At 36.4% G+C, this 26,032-nt stretch overlaps 1 protein-coding gene across 1 annotated transcript in view; it reads left to right on the top strand.

Annotated features, from left to right (window-relative positions):
* The window catches only part of LOC142338060 (mutS protein homolog 4-like), a 53,082-nt gene that overhangs the window by 13,329 nt on the left and 13,721 nt on the right, over window positions 1-26,032 (top strand). Inside the window, exons 5-11 of the mRNA XM_075387693.1 lie at window positions 2,500-2,608; window positions 2,967-3,218; window positions 7,014-7,161; window positions 7,708-7,853; window positions 7,999-8,410; window positions 8,797-9,024; window positions 25,667-25,775. Coding sequence (XP_075243808.1) covers window positions 2,500-2,608; window positions 2,967-3,218; window positions 7,014-7,161; window positions 7,708-7,853; window positions 7,999-8,410; window positions 8,797-9,024; window positions 25,667-25,775 — 1,404 coding nt within the window. The remainder of the gene's footprint in view (window positions 1-2,499; window positions 2,609-2,966; window positions 3,219-7,013; window positions 7,162-7,707; window positions 7,854-7,998; window positions 8,411-8,796; window positions 9,025-25,666; window positions 25,776-26,032) is intronic.

Genomic DNA, 26,032 nt, shown 5'->3' with positions numbered 1-26,032 from the left:
CATGTGCGAACGCACATTAACGAGCATTCTTGTTGATCAGGCGTTCATCTTTCAATTTCTCGAGTAATGTTAGAAGAGGATCAAATTTTCAAGCTTTCTTAAGCAGTCAGATCTCTCTTTCTCTCAAGTTTTATTGAGTTGTCTAATAACCGCCCTCATCTCCGCCGGCTATTATTGCGCTCCTATTTTTTGTGACAATTCAAAGGATTTTAATTGTATTGGTGCGCTGTATTTTTTTGAGATCTGTTCACATTTTCTTGTCAATGAGAAGTAAAATTTTTTTTAATTGGAGTAGTGATTAATAGCCGCCGCCAGCCTCTCAACGACTATTATTTTTTTCAAAATTCTGATCACTTTTTTCGTTTTACACAAGTCACGATTTTCACGCTTGGCTTCTGACCTACCTCATTCAACTGAATACATTTTGATTTCTTTCACGTATTGAATTACGTAAGGTAGTGATTATGAGCAAAGTCAAAAGAGCCAAATGAAAAATGGCTCTTTTGGCTTTGATCGTAAAGCCCGGTCATTAAGTCCTGTCATTAAGTCATAAACAAATAAAACCCGGTCTTTAAATCATAATGCATTAGGTTATCAAAGTTCATTATAGCTATTGCTAGCTGGCATTAGTATTATTATTAACAGCGTTCACTTTAGAAGTTGATTGAAGTGTAATTTGAGAATCTAACCAAATGCAGAATTTGCACACCAAATAAGAACACTTTGGCACTTAAAAATTTTCTGCCAACTTCAAACTCTTAATTTTTTTCTGTTTCAATCCCAATGTGCGTCAAGCGGGTCAACGGTGGCTATTTTCTGGCAATTTGCGGGCTACTTTTTTAATCACGCTGGAGTAGTAATAAGAACGAAAAGTGAGTATTAATAGGGCGTGATATTGTTTCAAACTGCTGTAAAGTCTACTGCGAAAAAGGCGTTTAACATAGTTAACTCTTTTTAGGACTTTGATACGCCTGTTTCAAAAAGTATTTGTGATTTTTTAGATTTCGCCCGTGTTTTGTAGTTGTTTTTTTCTTGCTCTGTAGCTCTGTTTATCAGAAAAAAAGGTTTTATCTATTCTTTCATTAAGAACAACTCAATTTAATTTGGGGGTTTTAATTTACTGCTATTTTTGGCAACATTTTTGTATTAATTTTTTACTTTGTCAATATTTGTTTTCAAAAATGTTTCAACACCTTTTGGCAAAATTTTTATCTTTATTTTTTTTACTTTGGCATCAATTGTTTTCAAAAATGTTTCAACATTTTTTGGCAACGTTTTTATCTTTATTGTTTTACTTTGGCGACATTTGTTTTCAAAAAGGTTTCAACTTTTGATTGTTGTCCACTGATGTTACCTAGCCAACTAGATTTATTTTTTTAGATTTGTTTTGATTGAAGTTGATATTGCTTTCTATCTATAGATAGTAGGACATAAATTGGAGAGCTCATGTTATCGTTGCATTATTCAAAGACTTTGATGCCACTTATTTTCAATGAAGTCGTAGAAAGAATGAAAGTCGTAAGTGTTCATTACCCTTTCATTTTGTCTTAGTGGTTTTCTACTAAGATGAGGTTTGCTGGCTAACTAAACTCGCCATGCGTAATGGTTTTTTTGAAAACGGCAAATTATAGGATCAAATTTTAGGATCCCTATCAAATTTTAGGATCATTTTCATTCTCTGTGGTTTTGTGATATCAATGAAACTTTATTTTAAAATGAGCAGCTTTCTCAGTTGTTTCTCGAAATTGAAAAATATATCGACCTTAGAAATAAAGTGCATATCAATGTTTTCAAACATATGTTTCTAATATTTTAAATTTTGTAATATTTCAATTAAATCTATATTTTAAAAACTTATTCAAACGTACGATTCCTCAATTTTCATATTTTTAACAAAAATTTATATTTTAAGATATCTAACATTTTAATATTTTATTTTAGAATTTTCAATTTTTCTAATATTAATTTTTTTTTCCAATTTACACGTTTTTATTGGCTGGGTTTTGCGATAAAAAGAAAAGCATAAACGTTTTGAATAAAGTATACAAAAGTATTACAAGGAACCACGGTAAAATGTTAACAGTCAAATTGCGATGCAAATCTGATCGTTAAACAGGTAAAAATCTGATTGTCTTTTTTCAAACTAATTTTTTCTTTCGTTGGCTTTTACCACCAGTAAGTTATAAAATTTCTCTGGAAAAACTTTTTTTAGTAATCGGCAGTTTATGAACAGATGAATTGTGATCATCCTTTTTATCGACCATTTTTCTCCCTTTTCACATCAGACTGCTTTGCGGTAATCTTTTCTCCATAAAAGTTATGTTTTGCGCATCATGAGCTGCACTCTTTTTATTTGAAAAATATAGTTCATTACAATTTCTGTAGTTTAACCTGGCATTCAAATTTTAGAAATTAGGTTTCGACGAAGTGGATGATGCATTTCTTTTTTCTGATCTCCAAACATTAAGTCAATTAACTTGTTATCTTGTCTGTTAACAGCCTTTTTGGAATTTTAAATCATTGCAAAACCCCCGGAGGACAAAAGATGCTGCGCACCAACCTTCTCGTTCCGCCCAAGGACTTGGACACCATACTAGACCGACAGCAGGTGCGCAGGACGCTTAATTAATATCAATTGAACTTTATTCGAATACAAAATTTCAAATAATTCATAATGAAAGCAAAGAAATTATTTTAGTGTTTTTTTATTCTAAACGGAACGTAGAACGGCTCTGCTATAAGTTTTTTTGGCGGCTTAATCTCTAGTTGAATTCACACTACACATTGTCTTGTCGAAAATGCTGTTAAGTTATGATTTTAATTAAAGTGTATCCCTCCTAAGAGCCATTTTACTTCGTTTTTTATCAGTAGGCCATATACATAGACGCCTATAGGGTGCCATACTAGGTAGTTTTCGATCAGTACGACCAACCTCGGTCTCTAGTTTATACGTATTGTAACTTAAGGTTGTGGAAGAACTTGTTGCAAACGAAGAGTTCCTCAACAGATTGAGAACTAGACTGGTCAACTTCTCCGACCTTTACAAACTGCTCAACATATGTGTTCGATCTCCTCTTGCAGGAAATGGAAGTTCCGCTGCCAACTCAGACGATTTTAATCAGAAACTTATCCTCCATATGCTACAATTGAAGGCGTGTTTAGAGTCTGTTCCATCCATGCTTGACTGCATTAAGTTTGGCAGATCAAAACTGTTTCAGGTTCAACTTCTTTCCTTCTTCAACTTTTGTTTTGGTAACTTTATGTTAATGTTTGAGTTTTAGAAATTCCTAACCTAGACCTCGACTTTTAAAAAGACTTTAAAAGCCTAGTAGGGGGGCCAATATTGACTATAATTACACGGTCGAGCTTCCTAGTTAAAGTCGAGCTAATTTCTTTTCATAGTTCGAGCCTAAGTCTTTTCATAACAAAGAAAGTCCAGCTAAGGTCTTTTCATGGGACCACCATTAGTCATTTCATAACCAACAAAGTCGAGTAAAGGTCTTTTCATGGGTCCACCATTAGTCTTTTCATAAGTCTATTTTTTCCACAAACCGATATTTATCATTTTTTCTGCTTCTGTAAATACATAAGCAGAGCCGGAGCAAGAGTAAATAGCTTTGCACCAGTGGAGTCCAACTTAAGAAACAGTTGGAAAACTGCCAAAAGCCTTAAGATATTCAGCAAATCTTAAGATAAAGAGATATGGCAGCTCGAGTATATTAACACATTACTTGATCCAATGAAACCAGTAAGCTTAAGTGTATTGGTCCTAGTCCCACTAGCCTTAACAAAATTTCGGCGTTATTCAGTTTGTTTTCCCTTCCAAATTTATGAACTATCTTTATTAAAAAATAATGCAGGTTTTAGAGGAATTTGTGGTTCTTCTGAATCATAAAAAATAAAGTAGTATACACGCTGACTATGTTATATGCAATTTTAAACGGAAAATTTTAATGGCAAAAAAGCAGACTTATGAAAAGACCAATGATGGACCCATGAAAAGACTTTAACTCGACTTTGTTTGCAAACATTGTGTCGAGCTTAAGTCCAGCCCAAATTTTAAGTCGAGCCAAAGTCTTTTGTAAAAATTTGGGTCCAGCTAAAGTCTTTTGCGAAAAATTTGAGTCGAGCTAAAGTCCAGAATGTCTTAAAGTCCAGCTAAACTCTTTTCATAGCTCGAATGATTCGAGTATGGTCTTTTCATAGTGCATTTTGGTCGAGCATTGTCTTTTCATAAATCTGTACCTAGACCTGGGAAGAGAATATCAGACTGTTCAAAACTACTCAAGCTGTGTTCCGCGACTCAAATCCGCTCTGATCAGACCCCCTTATCGGAGTGGTCGATGAGACATTGGAACATAGTGTTATCAGAGCTTTGGTTGCCCCATGATTTTGATTTGAGCTAATTTTTAGGTCTGCTTGAGCTGAAACCCTCTGTCCGTCAACCCAAGCTGGTCTGGTCTGAGATTTCTCGGATCACAGACCTCAATTTCGCGCACTCTGGAACCTAGTATAATGTTGGCTTAACCTAAATATTATGCAAAACCTCTTCAGCCAAAATTAAGTAAATTTAATTGGTTTTGAGTCCAAAACCTATGTTGAGATTTTTCACTCTTGGCTTGAGCTCTGATCAGACGACTTTTGGAGGTGCTGAGGACAAAGTGCCTTTCAAAGGTAGTGGTCTAGAAAAATTATAGACACACCAGATTCTCGTCAATGGCCACATGAGAGAGTTCTATGACCTTCGTAATACAGTGTTTCAAAAAACTCTTCTCTTTTCTATAAAGCTTAAATTTAACGAAAGTACCCTGATGAAATATGTTTTTAAATTGAAAGAAAATTTTTTAGTTGCTCTTAAACAAGGTTTGTTGCATCAATTTGGGCCCAATTGGTCTTTTCTTATGCAAGTTCTGGATCCCTTCCGTTTTTGCCCACCAGCTTAGTGCAAATATGGGTGCATATTTTTGTACGCACCATACGCACATTCCAAGTTTTCACTTAATGATTTACTATGTAACGGATTGTCCTCTGTTAAGGGGGGCATATTACGCACTGGGGGTACAAACGGAAAAGATCCCAATTTTCGGCGTATCCTATTTCTGGCGGCAGTTTACTGATGAAAGCTAAATTAAAAGTGCTACAAAATTGGTCTCGCGTTCATTTTTAAAATTGTAGTAGTTTTTTTTCTTAAACTTTAATATCCAGTATTTTTCAGTAAAATTATGATAATAAATGGTTATTGAAAGTTTAAGTTGCTTTCCGTTTCCGAAATTAAAAATGTGATAAAATATACTACATGAAATCTGTTCAGCCTAAAATATGTTTTACCTCCCACGACAACGTTTGCTTTTTATGCGATTGGAACTTCCGCGTGGTTACTTGTAACATTTAACCGCTAAGCTAAATAGGCTGTGAGATAATTACCTACAACCTAGCTTAGAGATAAAGAGCTTGTATAATATTATTAATAGCCGCCCTCATCTTCTCAGCCGGCTATTATAGCGCTCCTGTTTTTACAATTCAAAGAATTTGAATTGTATTGGGGCGCTGTCTTTTTTTTTAAAGATCTGTTCACACATTTTCATGATTTTTAAAGTCAAATTGGAGTAGTGATTTTGGTCACGCCGAAACAGGAAATGGAGCGAAAAAGCGAGTGGTTTTGCGGCGTGAAATTTTTTCGCTCTAATTTTAAAGTAGAGTGAGAATATGGTGTTTGAACAAAAATTCGCTTTATCGGTAGTGATTTTTTGTTCACATGCGGCAATTTCACTTTGATTTTCTGTTTTTTCGATTTTTTGGATAGGATTTTTTTCTAAATGATTTTTCCAATCCATTCATAGTCCGTTCTAGGTCTAGTTTTCTGTTTAGTCAATGAAAATTCTTCGAATTGTACGTCAGGACTTGTCCTGCTATGTTTTTTTACTTCGTCGAATAAAAAAATGTTTCGCTTTACCTCATTTTGCCGTCTTTTCAACATTTTGCGTGAAATCTTTTTGACTTCTCTAGGCTAGTTTCTCTCTTCTCTCATTCTGCTAAAAGTGATTTTGAACATCAGTTGCTCAGCAAAGCAATTCAAAATGAACAGAGTTAGCACAAAAATGGATGTCAGAAATAGAAACGGGATAAACCCATAAAGCCCAATTTTAGATGCCCGCTATTTGAACGTCGTTCCTATAAGTCTTATTTACCATCTCTAATGCTTATTGATATTGATAGTAGCCCCTGTAGCCTCTCTCTAAGAAACAGAAGTATGTTAAACTACGAAATGCCATCAAAATAAATCGGAATTAAAAAAATGTTTTTGGTACAAAAATCTTTTTTTTTCAATATCTTCTGTTATTTCAATCCCAATCATGCTTATTGGAATCAACGGCGGCTATTTTCCGGCGATCTGCCGGGTATGTTAGTAATTACCAGTTGTAAGTAATAGAACTATGACATTATGCTACCCAGACTTAACTGCGGTGCATGAGTAATTTTCAGAATATACAGATAAATTTAGCCTGGGCTAATTCTATGACCTCAATATAATCATAATAAAAAAAACTGCACATAAAAAAAACTTAAAATTTTCTCGAGATGCAATGTTTCAGAACTGAATTAAGTTTGCTTAGTGCTGAGATGCTCTTAGACTCAAGTCCGGGTAGCTAATGGTAACATCAAAAGTGTTGTCGCTACTTTTTGATCCTTAACACTCGGTGCCCTAAAAATTAGCACTGGGTCTTTAACTCAGAAAAGCAATTTTCAAAAAAGTGTTGTCTTAGATTGAAACCAAACAAAACAAAAAACATATGATAGTTTCATTGGCTCGGTACAATCGCTGATGCATAGAGCATTTATTGGGAAAATATAGCATTTAAAAAGACAACGAAAAAGAAAGTGAGAAATTTCTTATTGTTTTAAGCGTAAACTCTATAGCCAACACGCCACAACGGGGCGCCACCAATTTTTTTAGCTCTATATAATACTGTCCAAATACTGATGAAATGATATTGTCTAATGTCTCTTTTCAGACCGCAGCGTCCATTCTGGCGGATGGGAAGGCTGAGAAGCTGTCAGAGTTGGTAAGACGCAATTTGATAAGAGAAGATGTACATGCGATGCCTCAGGGGTCCAAGATTGGTAATGACACCTCACTCAAAATATCAGCTGTCAAATCAGGTTGGCATTTTGACGTTCACGAAAAGCTTATTTTTCCTCCATAAAAAGTCAACATCTAGACTTTTTTAGGCGGTATGATTGTATATAAATTTTAGTGGCTAATTGCTCCATTGAAAAAACTTTTGTGAACCGTTACTAGTGCAAGTCAATTTTTCATACACGCTAATGAAAGCAGAATTCTTGTCCTGTGGAGAAAAGGAAAGAGGTCCGGTTTTATTTGAAGTTATTGCTCAGCAACACCCCCCATCCCTCTTCCACACTGAATTTTGTGGGAAACTTACAGTTAAATTTACTCTCGGTAAATTTACTCCATGTTAATTATTTTAACTGAAAGGAAACTACAATGATGAGATAATAAGATTTTGTATCGGCAAACCTGACATGAACTGTAATAGCATTTCTGCACTTCTGCAGATTTTGTTATGCGTCGATTAAAATGGGCATGTAAATTCAATTTATGCCTTTTAAAAATGTGATCGGTAACCGGAGTGGTAGTGCCTATTATCATTATGGAAGTTCGACTGAAACTGAACTCACTCTTTTCAGAGGGCACCAGTCTGCTCAGTGCATTGAGATTAAAGTACAACCAAATTTGGAGTGATGCTCTCAAGCTGTGTGAGAAGTACGAGACACAATTGAACAACAGTCTTAAACTTAAACTCAAATGGTCCCAATCTTCGTTTTCACTTCAGGTACATAAATAAGCAACAAAACTTTTGCTAACAAGTTACTTAATAATTATCATAACACCATCATACTGGGAACTTGATTAAGCCTGGTGTCTTTTACTGGTCAATTTCAGATTCAAACTAGATTTATTCCTAGTAGTCTGTATAGGTCTGCAACAAACCCCTGCCTCCAAATTTACCCTCCATTTTCATCAATGTGACCCGGACCGGCGCTAGCATCAAATGCACTACGAAAGAACTTGAAAAATTCGGCCCAACTGTCAAAGATCTGGAATCGCAAATCTTTAAGGAATCTGCGTTCAACATTCGCACATTCCTGAAACAGAACGTGGATAATTTTGGTGTTCTGCACCGCCTTGCGGTTGCAATCTCTTTAATAGATATGCTGGCTTCTCTCAGTTATTGCTCGCTGGAGAACAAATGGACCAAACCTACCTTCCACGAGTACCTGAAGCTGAATGGCAACTGGCATCCGATGCTTGGAAGATCAGTAGGGGCTGACCGAGTTGTGTCTAACGATGTCTACATGTGGGAACATCAAAATTTTGCGCTCATTTCAGGTATGACAGTTGGTCATCTTTGCAACTTTTTCAGAGCATCACCTAACAAGGATTTCCAAGTCTATTGATAACCTGTCAAATCAAAGTGACGTGTTTTTATTTATTTCATAAGGTGTTCTTAGATTGGCTTATCAGTGCTCTAACAAAAAAGCGCATAGCTCTATTCGTACTCCATGACTTTGCCGTCTATAGATCTTTTTCCACTAATTCTGATGGATGAAAATGGACTGAATACTCGGCCCTGTGTGGTCTTGTCCCAATAAAAAAGTGGGAGTAAAAATATCACGATTAGTTAAAAAGTTGGAAGATATCAATTAAATTTGGTCGTTTAGATTGTATTTAAGTATTTGGGTATAAACAAATTGACAGTTTATTTTCGAATGAAGGTCCCAACATGTCAGGCAAGACTGTGTTTCTGAAACAGCTGGCTGTGACCCAGATCTTGGCCCAAATGGGTTCCTTTATCCCTGCCGAACGAGAGGGGTCAGTTGTTAGACTTATGGAACACTTATTCTTCATCTCCGGATCCGCGAGTGATTCTTCAGCAGTGGACGAGTGCTCTCAGTTTGAAAGTAGTGTCCGCCAAATGATACACATGCTCAAGTCTAAGTCAGGTACTCCCTACAGAAAAGGTAGCTCGTTTGTGATAACGGAACAAAAATTTTGTCTCAATGTCAGTCTTTTTAATCGCATCTCTGAGAATAAACTCATAGATTTAAGAGAAGACATTTTATTGTCAAAATTTTTAATTGGAGAACTAGGAAGATGCAAAAATATCTCTCCAATGGAAAATTTGCTTTTTAGGTTTTTTAGGTGTTCATGTCTTTTTCGTCTTTATTTTAATGTCTACTTAATAAAGCTAGTTACTATTTGTAGCTAGAACAAATGTTCAGCTAGATCCAATATTTCTGTGAGAAGGGTACACAATCATTTTGTTCAATTTTGGCCTAGCTAAACACTTCAGGTAGAAAATTTTTTACAGGAATCCTCAACAAGTTTTTGGAGAAAGGTTTTTCTTGCTTTTATTCTTTTCCAGTAATTTTGTTTGATGGCCAACCTTGATAATTTATGTAAAGATTAACCACAAATCTGTGGGCCTCATTTTTATCAACATAATTACCAAGAGGTAGTAAATCTCTTATTTCACCTATTAAAAAAATTACTAAACGGCCCTTAATTTAGCATTTCTGGCCGCAGAACAGTTTTTTATCTAAGTTGAGAAATATGATTAACCCTAATTGAGGAGTTACAAAAAGGCAAAATATTAACTACATTTTTTCCAAATTTAAAGCTGATTGGTTGTTGTAGAATGATGACACAAAGTTTTATTGTTTTTAATAGCCGCAAAACGATAGCTGGGTCTATTATTGGCCTTCTCTTGGTTTTTTGAAATCCAAAATATCTGGATTGTACTGGCGTGATGTATTTTTTCAAGATCTGTTCACAATTTTTTCGGCTTTTCTACGTCTCTGAGAAGCCACAACTTAGAGAGGTGATCTTTATCAATGAGCAGTAACGGGAGCAAAGTTTTTTTCAAGTACTTTTAAAGTGGAATGAGAAGTTACTATTTGAACAAATTTTAGGTTTTTGAAAGCTAACCTTTTTTCACGTGCGACATTTTGATTGCTGTTTCTTCTCTTGGTGGTATTAATCTGATACATCTGTTTTCTAATGGTGCCTGTTTTCAATTTGTTGAACTCATCGACGGACATCTGATGGTTTTTTAACTTTGACATCATTGGTTACCAAAAAATATGATTGAAAATTTGAATTTCAGCTCTTTCATAATATTATTTATGTGTTCTTTTTGACTAAAATCATTAATGACAGTATCAATGGTTGTTCTTGAGGCACAAATTAACCTATTTAAGTGTTTGAGTTTATGGCTAATGGCTTTCAAGACAAACTATTTGTTTTATCGATTGCTCTCATTAGGGGCAGTAATCAAAGTGCTTGAAAACTGATGTTTTCACGCCATTGTTTCGACTCCCACTTTAGTGGGGAGCGAGGAACTATATACTCAACCATTTTCTTTGTTCAGTCAATTTTGGCCGATCGATATATTCATCGTAGAGAATTGTAATTGGTATCGTTAAAAGGCACGTACATCCTAGAATTTGAAATTCAAAAGAGTTTTTGGAATTCTGTTTTTGACAGGGAGTTATCGAAGTTAAATTTTTTGTGAACAGTCGACAGCTTTTGTTCACGTTTTCAGTAATTTCTGGTAAAATTTTTGCACAATTTCACACATATAATTTGAATTAAGTTGAAATTTTAAACGGTAGAGTTTTTTGTTACCGTTAATGATATAACAGCGTTGTTGAATTGTTTGATTGAAGTTTTTTGGCAAAATGTTCTTGATAAAATTTTAAAAAATCGAACTTTTAACCAAAAAATGGCACAAAATATGCTTTTTTGGTCCACTTTGTTAAAATTTGCAGACTTATAGACCTAGAAACCTTAACACAGACTCCTTAATCTCCAAACGAGTGCTAGTTGAATTTAGGCGCCCTATGAAAGATTTCTGTTTTTTGCAAATTTAACTCTACAATTATACAAAATGTATCGATGTTTTTTTCTATTTGTAGAATATCACTCAACAATATGTCGAATCCTTAAGCACTTGGAACACTTGGGCGGTTTTTTGCGCGTGCGACAAAATTGGGGATAGGTTTGAAATTATCAGGGACTCTTAGATTCAGAAACTTTTTATTTTTTATTTCGGTGGTGCCTTTTTTTTCAAAATATTTTGCTTTTGTTTTTTTAATGTTAATTGCTGACAAAATTATTCACGGCTCCAACATCTTTTTTCGTGGCCCCACAGATGACAATTCTCATACACGTAAAAATGACGCCGAATGTAGATATAGTTTGTTTTCCGAGAACCAAAGGGTTTTTATGGCTTCGAGGAAGATTTTTAGTAAACTTTAAATGAATTCTTGGGTTAGCCTTCAATTATTATTATTTTGCGTTCTGATTACTAAGTCTAACCATTCAAAGATCCAAATGGTTTCCTCAAGAGTTGTAGGTGAACCTTTACCATGCATTCGGTTGTTACCTAATGTCTCTTATGTTACTGAATTTATTTAACTTAAAGAAATTTCAGTGATTTTTTGAACTTGTCAATTTTTTATACTATTTCAGTCAAAGTTTTGCTTATTCTGAGTAAATACAGACCAAAATTTTTGTCTGGAAGAAAACAAACTAATTTTGTGGGGGATTGTTTTAGCAGAAGGTTTTCCTGCTTTTGGTACTACGAATTTTCATACAAAATTTTTGTGATTTTTGTGCAAATTTGCACATCTTTGCTGTTGTTTTTATTTCTTCGTTAAATTGTCACTTTACGTATCAATTTAACTGGAAAAAATGATTTTCAAAATTTGGAACTCAACATTTTTTTGTTTCCATAACATATGGTTTTAAGGGCTGCGACACCGTTCTCTTGCAGATTTTGGTAGTTTTTTTTGCCCTTTGGTTGTTGTTAGTTTTTGTTGTCGTATGCCAAATATTAGGTAATTAAAGGTCTCAAAGGTTAACAATAGATATATTTGAATTTAATAATTGATATCGGTATATAGCTAATGGTTTTATTGACATTCAAATTAATTTTCTAAAAAATAAATTAAAAGTGTTCTTCAATTTATCCCTCGTTGTTCTGGGTTGCGTTTTCTATCGTATTTTACATAGTGATATAACTTTTGTAACTTAGCTTTATTATTTAGAGCTCTTTTTATTGTTTTTCTGAAACAAAAAAAATCTTTTGTTTTTGTTCAAACGTTTTGTTTCTGTTGTCAAGAGTTTTGTGAAATTTAGATACTTTTCACTTTCTGTGGTTCTTTTTGCTGTCATTTTGTAATAGTTTTTTTACAAAAAGACTTTGTGATGATCAAAAAAGATGAAATTGAAATCTTTATTTTCTCAGGTTTAATATTTCGTAAATTTAATGGCTTCAACACAGTGGCTTCGTAAAATTGTTTGTAAAGTTTTTTATTTCTGCTTCTAATTAATGATATTTTCGCCTTATGATTTAGTCTCATTATAACAAGCGCAATTAATAGTCCAAGTAGTTGCAGAAAAAATTGTCTACTGTTTTTTGTCGAAAACTTTTGTTGGCTATGAATTTTGAAAACAATCGTTTTCAAAAAAAAGACAAAAGATTTTTGAGATTTGATAATCTTATTTCTGTTAACTTGAAGCTTAGCGTCTCTATAAACAAGTCAAATCATTTATCTATTGAAGATCAATTTGCTCTTTATAACGGTTTTATGCTCCTTAAATTGTCTTTGTTCTTGGTACAACCATTTTTTATGAAATATTTGGGATTTTGAATATTCGCCTCTTTTTTGTAGGTTTTTGTTTTCTTTTCACAGTGTTACAATATTTGGTGTCATTTGATTCGCAAATGTTGTGAATTGAGAAAACCTGCAATTGGATGTTTTTATTGTTTTTAATGAACAACCCAATGTTTATTTGGCTGGGACAACGTTTTCGTGCCAATTTTTTTTTGATATGACACATCCTGGATAATGAAAGTTCTCAATCGCTCTCTATGGAGGTGTAAAAGAATCTCTCGATAACTTCTTTTGATGCATATTGTTTCTAATCAGTTTGAAATAAATTCTTTTAAAAAAGCAATGTTTTATTAAACTTTGCCCTTTTGATCTTTTCTTGTCGACTTAATACCAAGTCGCATTGAAGAAAAGTCCCATGTTTGTTCTAATAAAGTACAGCTTAATCTTCTTAGTATAAGTTTTATCTGATGCCATTTTAATTTAGTTATTAATGGTTTCCAAAAAATGGACAACGAGTTTTGGTCGTAATTAATATTTGTAACTATTTGATTTTTATTGCCGTATTTTCTTGTAGTCATATTATGGTAGTCACAGTTCTCATAGGCCATCTAAGGTAGATTGTTTTATTCATTTAGTAGTTTGTTGAACGATATGATTATATGTTAATTTTTTTTATCTCCTCCTCATTTGGTAGAGAATAAAGTAAAAATTGTAGATGAGCGGGGTCGGAACTTAATGTACGAACGCACATTACCGAGCCTCCTTGTTTTTTCTAGATTCAAATGAGGGACGCCCTAGTAATCGAAGAAAAAGAACTGCTTGGTCTATGCAGCTGGTCTATTTAAGATTTCAAATAATATCTCTTTGGCCAACTGTTTACTGTGTTACAGTTTATCATGATGTACTAACCATAATGGAAGAACATCGCGCAAAAAATCATACATTAGTGAACTCAATGGACCGATAGATTACTTCCAATTGAGTTCAATAATGAAAATTGGCAAGGATTAAAAAAGGGACTTGTCGACTACTAATCTAAAGTTCATAATCGAAAATGAAATCTCACATCAAAATCAAAATAAGATGAAACAATTGAAATAATAACTAAAATAAATGCACCGCTAAACAAATTCTTTTAAATAGCCCGAGTTGTTGAGTTGTTGAGTGAAAAATGCTGAGTGAAATATTAGCAAAAACGTTGCACCTAAAATTTGTTCTACCCAAAACATCAAGAATCTAATGTCGATCAAAAATTCTGCAAAAAACCTTAAAAACCAGACGAAGGTATGACACAAACATTAGGCCGAAAATATTTCTGTAAATATGCAACAGCACAACAAATCATTTTTTGCCCAAACAAAAGTCGGGTGACGCTTCAAACTAAAATTTAAATCGATTAAATTGCCATTATGCCCGGATGTGATTGTGCGGTAACGAACAATGAGGAGAGATGCAAGGTTAAATCACTGTACTTTCACAGCTAATGCCCAGACTTGCATGTCAAGATTAGATGTTTGCGCACCGACGAATTGCGTTTCCGCGATGCATTAGGGGCGCCTCATAGAGGCCGCGTGTTGCACTCACCTGTAGACTTCACCCCTGACTGATCATTCTGTGCGTGAGTGCTCTACATGATTGGGAAGCCCAGAAAAAGAAACAAATTTCAAGTCAAAAAAACAACCTTTCAACAATAGCCGTGATTTGATTAATTCTAGAATTTCAAATGAGGAAATTTCATTTGGCGTGTCAAATTTGCATAATGGAAGATACGACATCTTATTCCTTGCACGTTGTAGAATTTGAAAAATCCTACTTTTCTCACAAAAGTGTCGCAATTGAAGGAGCTAGAACTTGAATTTCGAAAATCGGTTTGCTATAAATTGTTGCTAAGGCTGTTGGCTTGCGATTCACAGCCATTCCGCGAAGAGCACATATTGGGAACAAAAACGGGTGGACGTAGAAATTGATTGGATGCAATATTGATTTTCTGAGGGGGACCGAATTTATAAAAGTTGTTTATCATCTGGTATTTACCTGTGTGATGAAACTTGGTAGTGAGTAATTACACATTTGGGGTAAGTTCCATTGCTGTCTTTTTTGGGGAATTTGTTTTATAGATACCATGGGGGAGACCTTAAACTTCCAAACAAGGCTTGAATTCTTGAGTTCATAGTTTGACCAATTGATTAATTGGTAGCGTCATAAGTCTGAAACTGCTTTTGTTTTAGTTTGAATAGCTTGAATAGTAGTCATTAAGGTATAAAGAAGGCGTTCAGGTTATTCAATTGTTCTTTTGAAGGCATAACAAACTTTACGTAAGAAAGGCATAACTAATTTGGTCCATAATAAGAAGTGGACAAATTCTTTTGTTTTGATCACTCTCGTTCGTTGTTGCTTGATAGTTACTAAGGAGTAGAACAACAAGATTACCAAAACAGTACCATAACAGAGCTGTCGCTTAGGAGTTGACCTCTAGAGAAGTTGTGATAACAAAAACATTGTTGAGAGAGTTGAATTGACTTGATAAAATCAGAACACCGGTTTGTGCGATTGGAATTCAGATTACTTGAAAACACCGGAGAACCGCAGCTAGATCAAGCGGCTCAATTGAGAGCTTGTGGAATTGATAGAATAGTAGTTCTCCAGGGGAGAATTTGGTTACAGAGTTAAAGTTGTGAACCTTCTTTTAAAATAGTACTCTGGTTGAATTTTGATATGGTTTTGTGATCATTTACATTTTTTGAATATTCATTTGATGTTATTTGATTACTCGAATCAATTCAATATTCCAATAAGAGTTTCCAACAGCCGACAAGAGAAGCGTGGGGACAAATTAACCCTCCAATAGAAGTCCGAGAGCCATGAAAACACCCCTTTCAATTTGTTAGAGTTTTGGGCGCAAGTCAGTTCCCAGCTGGTCAGCCTAAGCAAAGTACAAAATTCTACAATGGCGTTCCTCGGTGGGCTCTCTCGAGACTTCTTGACGGTTGGATGGTCCTGACAACTGTGGTGGTTGCAGTTGAACAATAGTGATCTTTGCAATTGCGAACAACAAGAGAGCGAAGGAGAATTGATTGGTGCGACGACGTTTGAAGAAGAAAGCGGAACCCGTGGACAAAATCAAGTTGGAGGTTAACGGAGAGAGAGACAAAGAGAGAGAAAGCGAATGTGCACAGCAGATCACTTTGTTTTTTTTTTGTTTTAATTTTGTAGCCAATAAGCTCCCCTCATTGAAGTAATTGCAATCACTGAATCAGCAAGCGACTATCAAGATTTTTTCACTCCTGGATGAGCAGGTGACAGTATAATTAGGCCTCGCCAATTCGTCGGACCTTAGTCGGTTTGTTTTTATAGCTGCGAAGCTGTAAGCTGATCGAAGCTATATTGCGGTGCTCTTCGTTTTTTTTTGTTTCGTCGTCTGACGCTCTTTTTTTCGTTTTACATTTGTTCACACAGCAAAGCTGAAAAGGTCAAATATTCTGAATGACTTCTTCCTCTCACTAACAGCAATTGCGCGCGTGACGTCATTTCTCACTCGCTTTAGCGGTGGTTTTTAGGTTATTTGCGCGATTAGATTTTCATCATACGTGACTTACCTCACTCAATAAAATGACTTCTGCACTTTAAAACTTGAGTTTAATTTGAATTTGTTTCAGGTCAAAGGAACTCATATGTGCAGTAGAGGTCCCTAATGAGAGGCTTCTGTGGAATGAATGTAACAAGCTTTATTAATTAATCGCTGAAAGTTTTTTAGCCTAGTTTTTTGAGCGGAGTCATTTTTTTTTCAATTTAGATCTGTATCTGTTTCTATCTCTATTATATGGCACGCAGGTCTATTCTTTCGCAGCCATTCCGGCAATCTGCCGGCCATGTTCAGTTGAGTTGGAGATCAACTGTTGGTATTGTTAACATTTAGCTTTTCTCAAGATTAGAGGAGAGTGTGTTTTGACTTATTCAAGAGTGTAAATTGCGTGAGGCTGAGTTTGTGCAGAGAATAGAGTAGTGTATTGGCTTTCTAAGTGAGTTTCTAAGTGAGAGAAAGTTACTACAGGGCCTTGGCCAAGAACAAGAGATTTGTGAGGCAAGGTTGAGAGAAGGGGGGAATAGAGGTAGTCTAAAGAGGGAAAAGCTAAGTGAGAGCAAGTTATCCAAGACTGTCAATGTTAGTAATTGGTTGTTCTTGAGGAAAGAAGGCCAGTTCAGAGTATCGAGAGCTTGGAAGAGTAAGCTGGTATTTGGCAATTGACAGTGGTGAGCCTAAGGTTTCTGAGTGTAGAGTAGAGTAGAGAGAGAGAGAGAGAGAGAGAGAGAGAGAGATAGAGAGAGAGATTTTCCACGCGGTTTTTGTTTTCATTTATAACTAGAGGAACAAGGATCGGAGAGTTGGACTTTGAAGCAGAGAGCAAGGACAAGTTTCCAATGTATGCTTGTCATGGTTCAACAGCAGCAGGACGCTAGAGTAGAGTGGCAAAGCAGAATAAATCAGATTACAGAAAGAGTAGTTAATGATAACAGAAGAGGAAAGGGATCTTCTCAGACAGAGAAGACTGTAAGACAGAGCAGAAAGAGCAAGAGTTGAGGAACACTACGAATAAGTAGAGAAAAAAGCAATATTATTTTTAAACATGGATTGGAGTGCGTTCCCGTTTGTAGAATTTTTTCCGTCCGAAGGATTCCCGAATTGGGAGGACTGGAGAATGTGCTACATTGACGTTGTAGAAGTGATACAAATGAGTGGGGATCCAGCTATGGCGTCAATGCTTTGTCTTTTGAGAGGGTGGGTGTTGCATGCGGTTTCGTATTTGCCTTTCAGGTTCTGGTTGTCGGAAACCGGTGAAGTGGTAATGTCGTTAGAACAATACTTTGGCATCATTGAGAATAGGCTATCATTGAGAAAGGAAGAAAACAGTGATCGTATCGACAGTATTGGAAGTAGGGGAGAAGTATAATTAATAGGAAACTGGAAATTGAGAATGGTCAAGCGGATGGCAGTATAAAAAACTCCTCAAGCGAGAACTCAGCGGAAAAATTTGAGGTCATTGAAGATGGTTCGGAATTAGTCTGAACAAGATGCAGTAAACAAGATGAATCAATGAGGAACTTCGAGAACGCGGCAGATTTGCTACAATTGAGTGAGGAGCAGGCAGAACCTTTAGGTCTGAGTATGTTGGGAGAAGTAAACAGGGAAGAGCAAGTAGGTATTAAGTATCGGTACAATCAAAGAACCGGACAAGAAGTAATTGTGATCCCTGGGGAATGGCTCAAGGAAAACATTACTTCTACAGAGTTTGAGACGGAGTCATCTAAATGTTTTGATGAAGAAGCATGTCGAGGAAAAGAAAATATTTGTAATAGAGTTGAAGGACAATGCAAAAAGTTTGATGAAGAAAAAGGTTTGAGGGGAAGGAGAGTTACAGTCGCAAAATGAAAAGGAAGATGAGGAAAGACAGCAGCGCCGTGACATAGAGAGCAGGGAACAGATAAGAATACAGGAGGAGAGTAGGAAAAAGTTCGTGTCAAAGTTGGAGAAAGTAGACAAACCTGAGGGATTCGAGTACTATATAGACCATTCATCAGCGAACGATGGAGAAGAAGACTGTCTCAACGTTAGATATTCTGACTATGAGGGCAGTGACAATGAGGAGACTGAGCATCCTCCTGAGTTCGTTGGATGTACTCAAGAGACAAGCCCTAAGGATGCACATTTCGTGGCACCTGAGTTTTCGTCTCCAGTGGGAGGACGTGAAATTGATTTGAGAGAGATATAGTCCATTCATAGAATTTTTGCGGAATGCCTAGCTGATGACAATCTTAGAGCTAATTTGAATGAAGAGATTGGCACCGTAATTAAAAAAGCCACATGTATAGTTGAGAGAAGGTGTTGTTTATCTAGTAGAGATGAATAGGAGTCTTTTCGAAACAAAAACAAAGTCAAAAGGAAAAATAATGATCCTTTGTCCCTCAAGCGTTAGTTCTGGTACCTGGCAATGTACAGACTCACAGGATAATATGACGTGAGGATTTTTTAGACAGGGTGAGTGGCTTGACAACCCGGGTGACTTAAAAGAGAAACGATGGTGACTTAAATTGTAAAGAGTGACTTTACAACTGGCTGTAGTTTTTAATCCACTGGTGGGTCCTAAAGTTCAAGAATTTGAATTGAGGAGGAAATTAGTACACAAGCAAATATGGACCTTCAAAATGACAGGAGCGCAGTCCAGAATCTTAAAAATTTGAATAGACGATTTAGGATTCAAATTACTTCGAGGGGTTTCGAAATAGACTTCTTCTGGAAAACGACAGGGGTTCTTGAAATTAATGAATCGAGCACGTCTGAAGCTGACTGTGGTAACGTCCCGGAAAACTGCCTTTCAGTGGTTTCAGTGGTAGATCCTGGGAACAGTTCAGGTGAATGCAGATTACAAGTGCTGTCCTTAGGTAGAGTCGCTGAGTTGGAATGGAAAAACTCGTCAGTGAGTCCTATGAAGGGTATATGTGTAGCGATTTTCACCACAGGGCGGGAGCAACTCTCCAGTTTCACAAAAATATTGGAACGATTTGAAGCTTGTCTAGTTAATGACCAGGTGAAAACGAGTGTTCACAATAAGAATAAGGGAGTGATAGAGGCCTGCAGGCCTGATTCGGAGGAATGTCAAGAATTACAGAGGAGTTGAGATCGTACATTGAGTCTTGAGGACCAGTCATGCTTAAGTAGGCTCGAGCTTCGGGTCAGACTGGAAAAGAACTTGTCTAGAGCTGAACACCTGTGGCCAGAAGATGAGGATGAAGGGGAGCCTGTCCCGTGCGGAAGAGTAGTACTGAGCTTAAATGGGATGCCAAGTAAACAAGATTTTATTGACTTCCCCAATTTTAAAAGAAAACCTGAGTGTATTAGCTTGCCATAACAACTGGAGAACAGTTGAAGTGTCTTTAGTTGAGAAAAATTTGACAGCCTTGAAGCAGTTCTTTATGAAAAGCAAGATAGACTTAATAGAAGGATTTCATTTTCAATGCTCAAATCAAAGACGAAATTTAGGATGTCGAAGAACGGCTAGGCGGAAGAAGGTTGGTTTTGGAAGACAGCACAACAAATGCTATATAAAGCGGCACAGAAATCTTAAAAGCGATGTCGGAAGACGACATCTGGCAGGCAGGAAAGGCAGAATGGAGGCCCACTAAAGTCGCAGTGAGCAATCAGCGAAATCACGCGGCTCATGTAGTGCGGATTTGGGATCCATGAGATATTTTGAGGCGTTAGCCGAAGCGAGCAAATTTTGCAGTTCACTGGAGGACTTAGCAACTAATGAGCAGAAAACTGGGATGGGAGTCAAATTAGAGGTTTGAGCCATCAGCTATTTCACAGCACTAAGGTAACAGAGAAGTTGATCAAGCCGAGAGTTGCCTACGGAGTTCTAAATAGCGCTAAGAGTTCGGAGCACGACTTCATCTTATCGTCGAGGGATGACAACCAGAGCAGAGGGGACAAGTTCCATTCGTTGGGTGATTTGCAGTACCTGTTGATCAATGCGATGAATTTGGTACACAGCAGAAGGGAGGAGACCAGCAATCAGTCCTGCAGTCGGGCAGACGTCCGGCTCAACGTTGCTCGGAACACGATATTGAGAGGATCAATGTGGCTTCAGACAATTCGAAAGGAGAAATGGTCTTCGCTTGAGCTGCTGAGGAGATGGTGTTGGAGGAGGAAACCTCCAGATGTGGGGTGGCTGACCAGTGAGGAGATGGGAGGACATCCCTTCAAGCATCGAAGGAGGAAAGATTTTGAGATATTACAGTCGGTGTCATTGTCTCCAGCACGATAGCTTCTTCTTATTTTAGTATCTAATCTTGTGTTTCAAATTAGTTTCTGTGTCTAATCATTGGTCGATAAAGTGCTAAAGTTAGTCCGAAATATTGGTAATGGTGTTAAGTTTGTTTATGTGGCGAAATAATTGTTTGATATTGTTACTCGAACTATAACTGGTGGCGGGTGCATAAAGTATCAGTGGTTAAACATCGAAAATTGGTTTGTGAAAATTAGTTAGAGCAAACTAGTTGTATATAACTAATCTTTAGATAGTATTAGATAGATGAGTTGAACCGATTTAACTGAATTGATGGTTACTAAATTGTTCAAATGGAGTTTTTGGTGAGATGGCCGGAGTAAATGATGAAAGTTTCAACGGTTTAACTAACCAGTTATTTTTTAGATAAGACCTAACAGAAATTGGTATTGAGTTGCCTTTTTATTAGTTGTTTTATGTGTTCTATCTATAACATAAAACGAGAGAAGTTTTTAATTTGCGTAACCCTTATAATATTTTTAGTCAGAATTGTTCATTTGAATTCATATGCTGTAAATTTGGTAAAGGTTCTAGAATAAATCGCTGCTGTACTATTAATACTTATTCGTTGTTAGCGATGGTTCACAAATTGGTCTTATAGTCCTATATTGAGTGAATAAGCCCGTTGCGATGTGTTGGGGATTTATTAATGGAGAAAGTAAGGCGTATATGCAACGAAAACGACTGATAAGGGGAATACATTACTTTGAACAAACAAACGAAACTTCATTAGGATTAAACAATTTTGGAAAATCAGATCAAACAGAGTTTTAGCAATTATTCGTGAGAATAATTGTCTAGAAGGGAGAAGTGTACAGTTTGAGAAATCCTACTTTTCTCGCAAAAGTGTCGCAATTGAAGGAGCTATAACTTGAATTTCAGAAATTGGTTTCCGACAAATTGTTGGTAAGACTGTTGGCTTGCGTTTCAACGCCATTCCGCGAATAGCAAATATTGGGAACAAAAACGGGTGGACATAGAAACTGATTGGATGCTATATTGATTTTCTGAGGGGGACCGAATTTATAAAAGTTGTTTATCATCCGGTATTTACCCCAGTGTGATGAAACTTGGTAGGGAGTAATTACACACTTAGGGTAAGTTCCATTGCTGTCTTTTTGGGGGAATTTGTTTTATAGATACCATGGGGGAGACTCTAAACTTCCAAACAAGGCTTGAATTCTTGAGTTCATAGTTTGACCGATTGATTAATTGGTAGCATCATAAGTCTGAAACTGCTTTTGTGTTAGTTTTAATAGCTTGAATTGTAGTCATTAATAAATAAGGAAGGCGTAACAATTGTTCTTTTGAAAGCATAATAAACTTTACTTAAGAAAGGCATAACTAATGTGGTCCATAACAAGCGGACAAATTCTTTTATTTTGATCACACCTGTACGTTGTTGCTTGATAGTTACGAAGGAGTAGAACAGCAACATTGCCAAAACAGTACCATAACAGAGCTGTAGCTTAGGAGTTGACCTGTAGAGAAGTTGTGATAACAAATACATTCTTGAGAGAGTTGAATTGACATAATAAAATCAGAACACCGGTTTGTGCGATGGGAATTCAGACCACTTGACGACACCGGAGAACCGCAACTAGGTCAAGCAGCTGAATTGAGAGCTTGTAGAATTGATAGAATAGTAGTTCTCTAGGGGAGAATTTGGAGAGTTAAAGTTGTGAGCCATCTTTTAAAATAAAATTCTGGTTGAAATTTGATTTGGTTTTGTGATCTTTTACATTTTTTATTTATTTATTTGATGTTATTTGATTACTCGAATCAATTCATTTTTCCAACTAGAGTTTCCTACAGCCGACAAGAGCAGCGTGGTGACAAATTAACCCTCCAATAGAAGTCCGAGAGCCATCAAAACATCCCTTTCTATTTGTTAGAGTTTTGGGCGCAAGTCAGTCCCCAGCTAGTTAGCCTAAGCAAAGTTTAAAATTCTACACACGTATTGATTGATTTTCAAATTATCTAACACCAGAAGGTTTCGAAAAAGAAGAACGGAATTTATGATCAATGATATCTAGAAATTTTTTGGCTCGTTTTTACGTTCAATACGTTTAGATCAGGAACGCTGCCAAATCACTAATTTCTGCAAAATCAACAGCATTATATAGACTGAGGCATCCTTTCATGACCATTGTTCAACCGGTTTAGTTGAGGGTTCAAAAAATAATAAAATGCTGTTTAGGTTGTATGAAAGTAGCCTAAAAATCCAATTTCAATTGTCTTTAAACTCATTTATATATCAATTATGCATTTCGAAACAAAAAGTAATAATCCTCTCACGACCGATGCACTGTTTGGATTAAAAAAGACCAGCAGACCTCCAAGCAATATTAATATTGAATCTGACTCAGTCTACAATTTGACTCTGAGAACAATCTATTGAGTGAGAAGTGTTCGTTTGATAAATCTTGCACGTACACTAAAGTTGAAATTTTTTGAAGGCGAGCACAATGGAACGCAAATCGGCGAAAACAGATTGTTCAACTATAAAAACAGGTGTATTAATTATAAAATCTAATATCTCCCGTGTGCTCCGAGTACGCTTCCTTGAACAACGAGCAAGAAAATAACGGACTGTTCCGCAAATACAAACACTTCTCTCACCTGTGATCAGACGCCAATTGAATTTTCGACATCTAGAGTGCGAACCAGTCTACTACGGCTTTCCAAAGGAAGGCAGTTACAATTCTATAGCTTCATACCCATCTTCCTGGTCCATTTAAAACGCGAAGAAAATCAGGTGAGTTGCAAGCCAATTCATCAACCGACGACCATCGACAATTTTTACTCCAGTCCCCTGTTCACCGTGTGATCCTTGTATTAGACCGTGTACTTGGACACCACCGGGACCCTTGGAATCACATGAGGGAAGGACATTAAACAGTTTATGACAACAAAAAAAAACAGAATATATGCGCCATTCATTTGAACAAAAATTACAAACTTAATTGTATTATTATTAATAGCTATGAGAACCAGCAAATACACAAATTTTTGTTATAATAACCAGCAAAAATTTCAATTACTTATCTTACTGTTTATTAGCCGCCGTCAGCCTCCCAACGGCTATTATTTAGGTGCACTCCTTTTTTTAAAATTTTACAATGATAGATTCGTCTCATCCTATGAGGTCATAGAACTCATGATCAGCGCCAAAATACACATTAATATGTTCGCACAGGCTCGTAAAAACAAAAATTTTGTTCAACGAGGAGACATCCGTTGTTTGTAGTTGTTTGGTTACGTGCAAGTGTAAAATTGAGCAATTGTGGTTAAATGGTCATAGTTGCGGTTAATTTGAAGGCAGATTTTTCTACATGTTCTACGTCTCGAAGAGCAATATCATTTTCTACAGGTTTTTTTATTGCTCTCAAACAAATTTTGTAGAAATTATATTAGTCCTGTGGTGTATTCACGACTCGAAGAGGATCATTGTTATCCTACAGGTTTTAAAGACTCGAGCGATGAGTATTGGCATTCAATTGGTTTTTAATAGCCGCCCTCAGCTGCTCTGCCGGCTATTATAGCGCTTCTAATTTTTTTTACAATCCAAATAATTTGAAATGTATTGGGGCGCTGCATTGTTTTAAGATCTGTTCACACATTTGCATGATATTTGAAGTGGAATTGGAGTAGTGATTTTGGTCACGCCGAAACAGGAAGGGGAGCGAAAAGGCTAGTGGTTTTGCTCTAATTTTAAAGTACAGTGAGAATTTCGATTTTTTTCTATCGGATTTTTTTATAAATGGTTTTTCCAATCCATTCAGAGTTCATTCTAGGCCTAATTTTTTTGTTTGAACAAACTTGTAGAAATGTTTTTCTCAATTCACTCAGAGTCCGTTCTAGGTCTGGTTTTTTTGTTTCTGAAAATTCTTTAAATTGTACGTCAGAACTTGTCCTGCTATGTTTTTTTTAAATTCGCCTTACCTTTTGATCTCTTATTTTTCAAGTTTTGTGGTTCCTTGTGCTGTTAAGTCTTAAAAATGGTTATGAAAATGGTTTCTAACTCTTACGTTATTTAAACTTATACGAAAAAGTTATAAAAATTGTGCTGTGAAGACTTGAGTTATAAAAATTATAAAATACAAGCTATAAAGACACTGTTTTTTTATAGCTGTCAGACAAAGTTAATATCATTTTTTTTGCCATGTGGTGTAAGCCTTCATTTGGTTGCAGTGTTTAACATTTTTGCTGAATCTTATAAACCGTATCCAAGATCATATATGGCGTCTTAGGTTCAATATTTAAGATCCTATTGGTTTCCTGGATACCATATCCAAGATCATAAAATGTTCCATCAATGGGAAAACCATCGAAACTACCAATTTAATGTAAAATCATGAAAATCATACCAGACGATATATGGCTTCTTAGAAACCATAGCAAGATCGATCATGCAAGAAATTTTGCCTTTACGTGGATGGAACCATATATGGTCTTAGAAATGTTATCTAAGAAGGGTCATCCCGGATTTTTATGCGACTGTTCAACTGACCGACTTTTCGTCTGACTCATTTGACTTTTCGTCCTCAAAAACGGGAGAAACTGGTAGTGCTCGGAGGGGATTAAGTGGCCGGACAGCTCTTTTAGAGCCTTTCGCCCTACAAGTCTCTAAGTATACGATTCACCGAAACCTCTTTGAAGAGACAATTTCCAGATGGGAAGTGCGGTTCTTGGTGTTAAAAGTTTGACGCCCCTCTGCCCCCCCCCCTCCTCAGTCACCCACACCTAGCCCCTCCCCCAACCCCCCGTCCACCCTCCTCCAACCTGGCGATTTCAACCACCCTCACGTCCAGCTCTCCCACAGCCCTATCTATCCCCATCAGTTGACCCTCACATCACTTGACCCCCCCCCCACCCCTCCCGCTCACTCCACATCCACCCGATGCAGCTTGCTACTAACGAAGCTCACCGCAGTTTCGATAATAAAACCTTGCTCTGCAAATCTGGGATTTATTTTTTAGCTCAACTCAGAAAATTTGATCTGTGAATCGGTTATTAGAAATTACCAAGTTCAAGCTAACGCAACATTTAAATATCGTTATTCATCCCTGGAAGCCCGTAATCAAAAGTTTGCTTGTGTTTATGCATAACAACCTGTTTAGAAATCAGCCTGGTTCTGGTGGATGAAATGGGCCAGTGCACGAGTGAAGAGGACGGAGTAGCCCTTCTGTTTGCTCTTTCAACTATGCTGTGCACATCTAAATGTTACAGGTACTGGACTATTTTTATTCCCCGGGCATTCTATAAATGGTCTTCTTTGATATTTTAGAACTGATAGTTTATGTATTGAACCTATTTAGCTTTTTCTTATGAATGAATCTTCTCGTAATCTCGTATAGAATTAACTCATGCTTGTACTGCTGAAAATGTGCTCCACTATAAAGTCATTCCACTCAACCAAATAATACCCTTTTTAAGCAAAATCACACACGGAAAATTGCCTGATCAGGATAGGTTATCCACGGAAA

Source organism: Convolutriloba macropyga, chromosome 4 (genome assembly GCF_964194025.1).
Source record: "Convolutriloba macropyga chromosome 4, txConMacr16.3, whole genome shotgun sequence".
NCBI lineage: Eukaryota > Metazoa > Xenacoelomorpha > Acoela > Convolutidae > Convolutriloba > Convolutriloba macropyga.
Note: the sequence above shows the minus strand (reverse complement) of the source record. Positions and strands in the feature narration are given on the sequence as shown.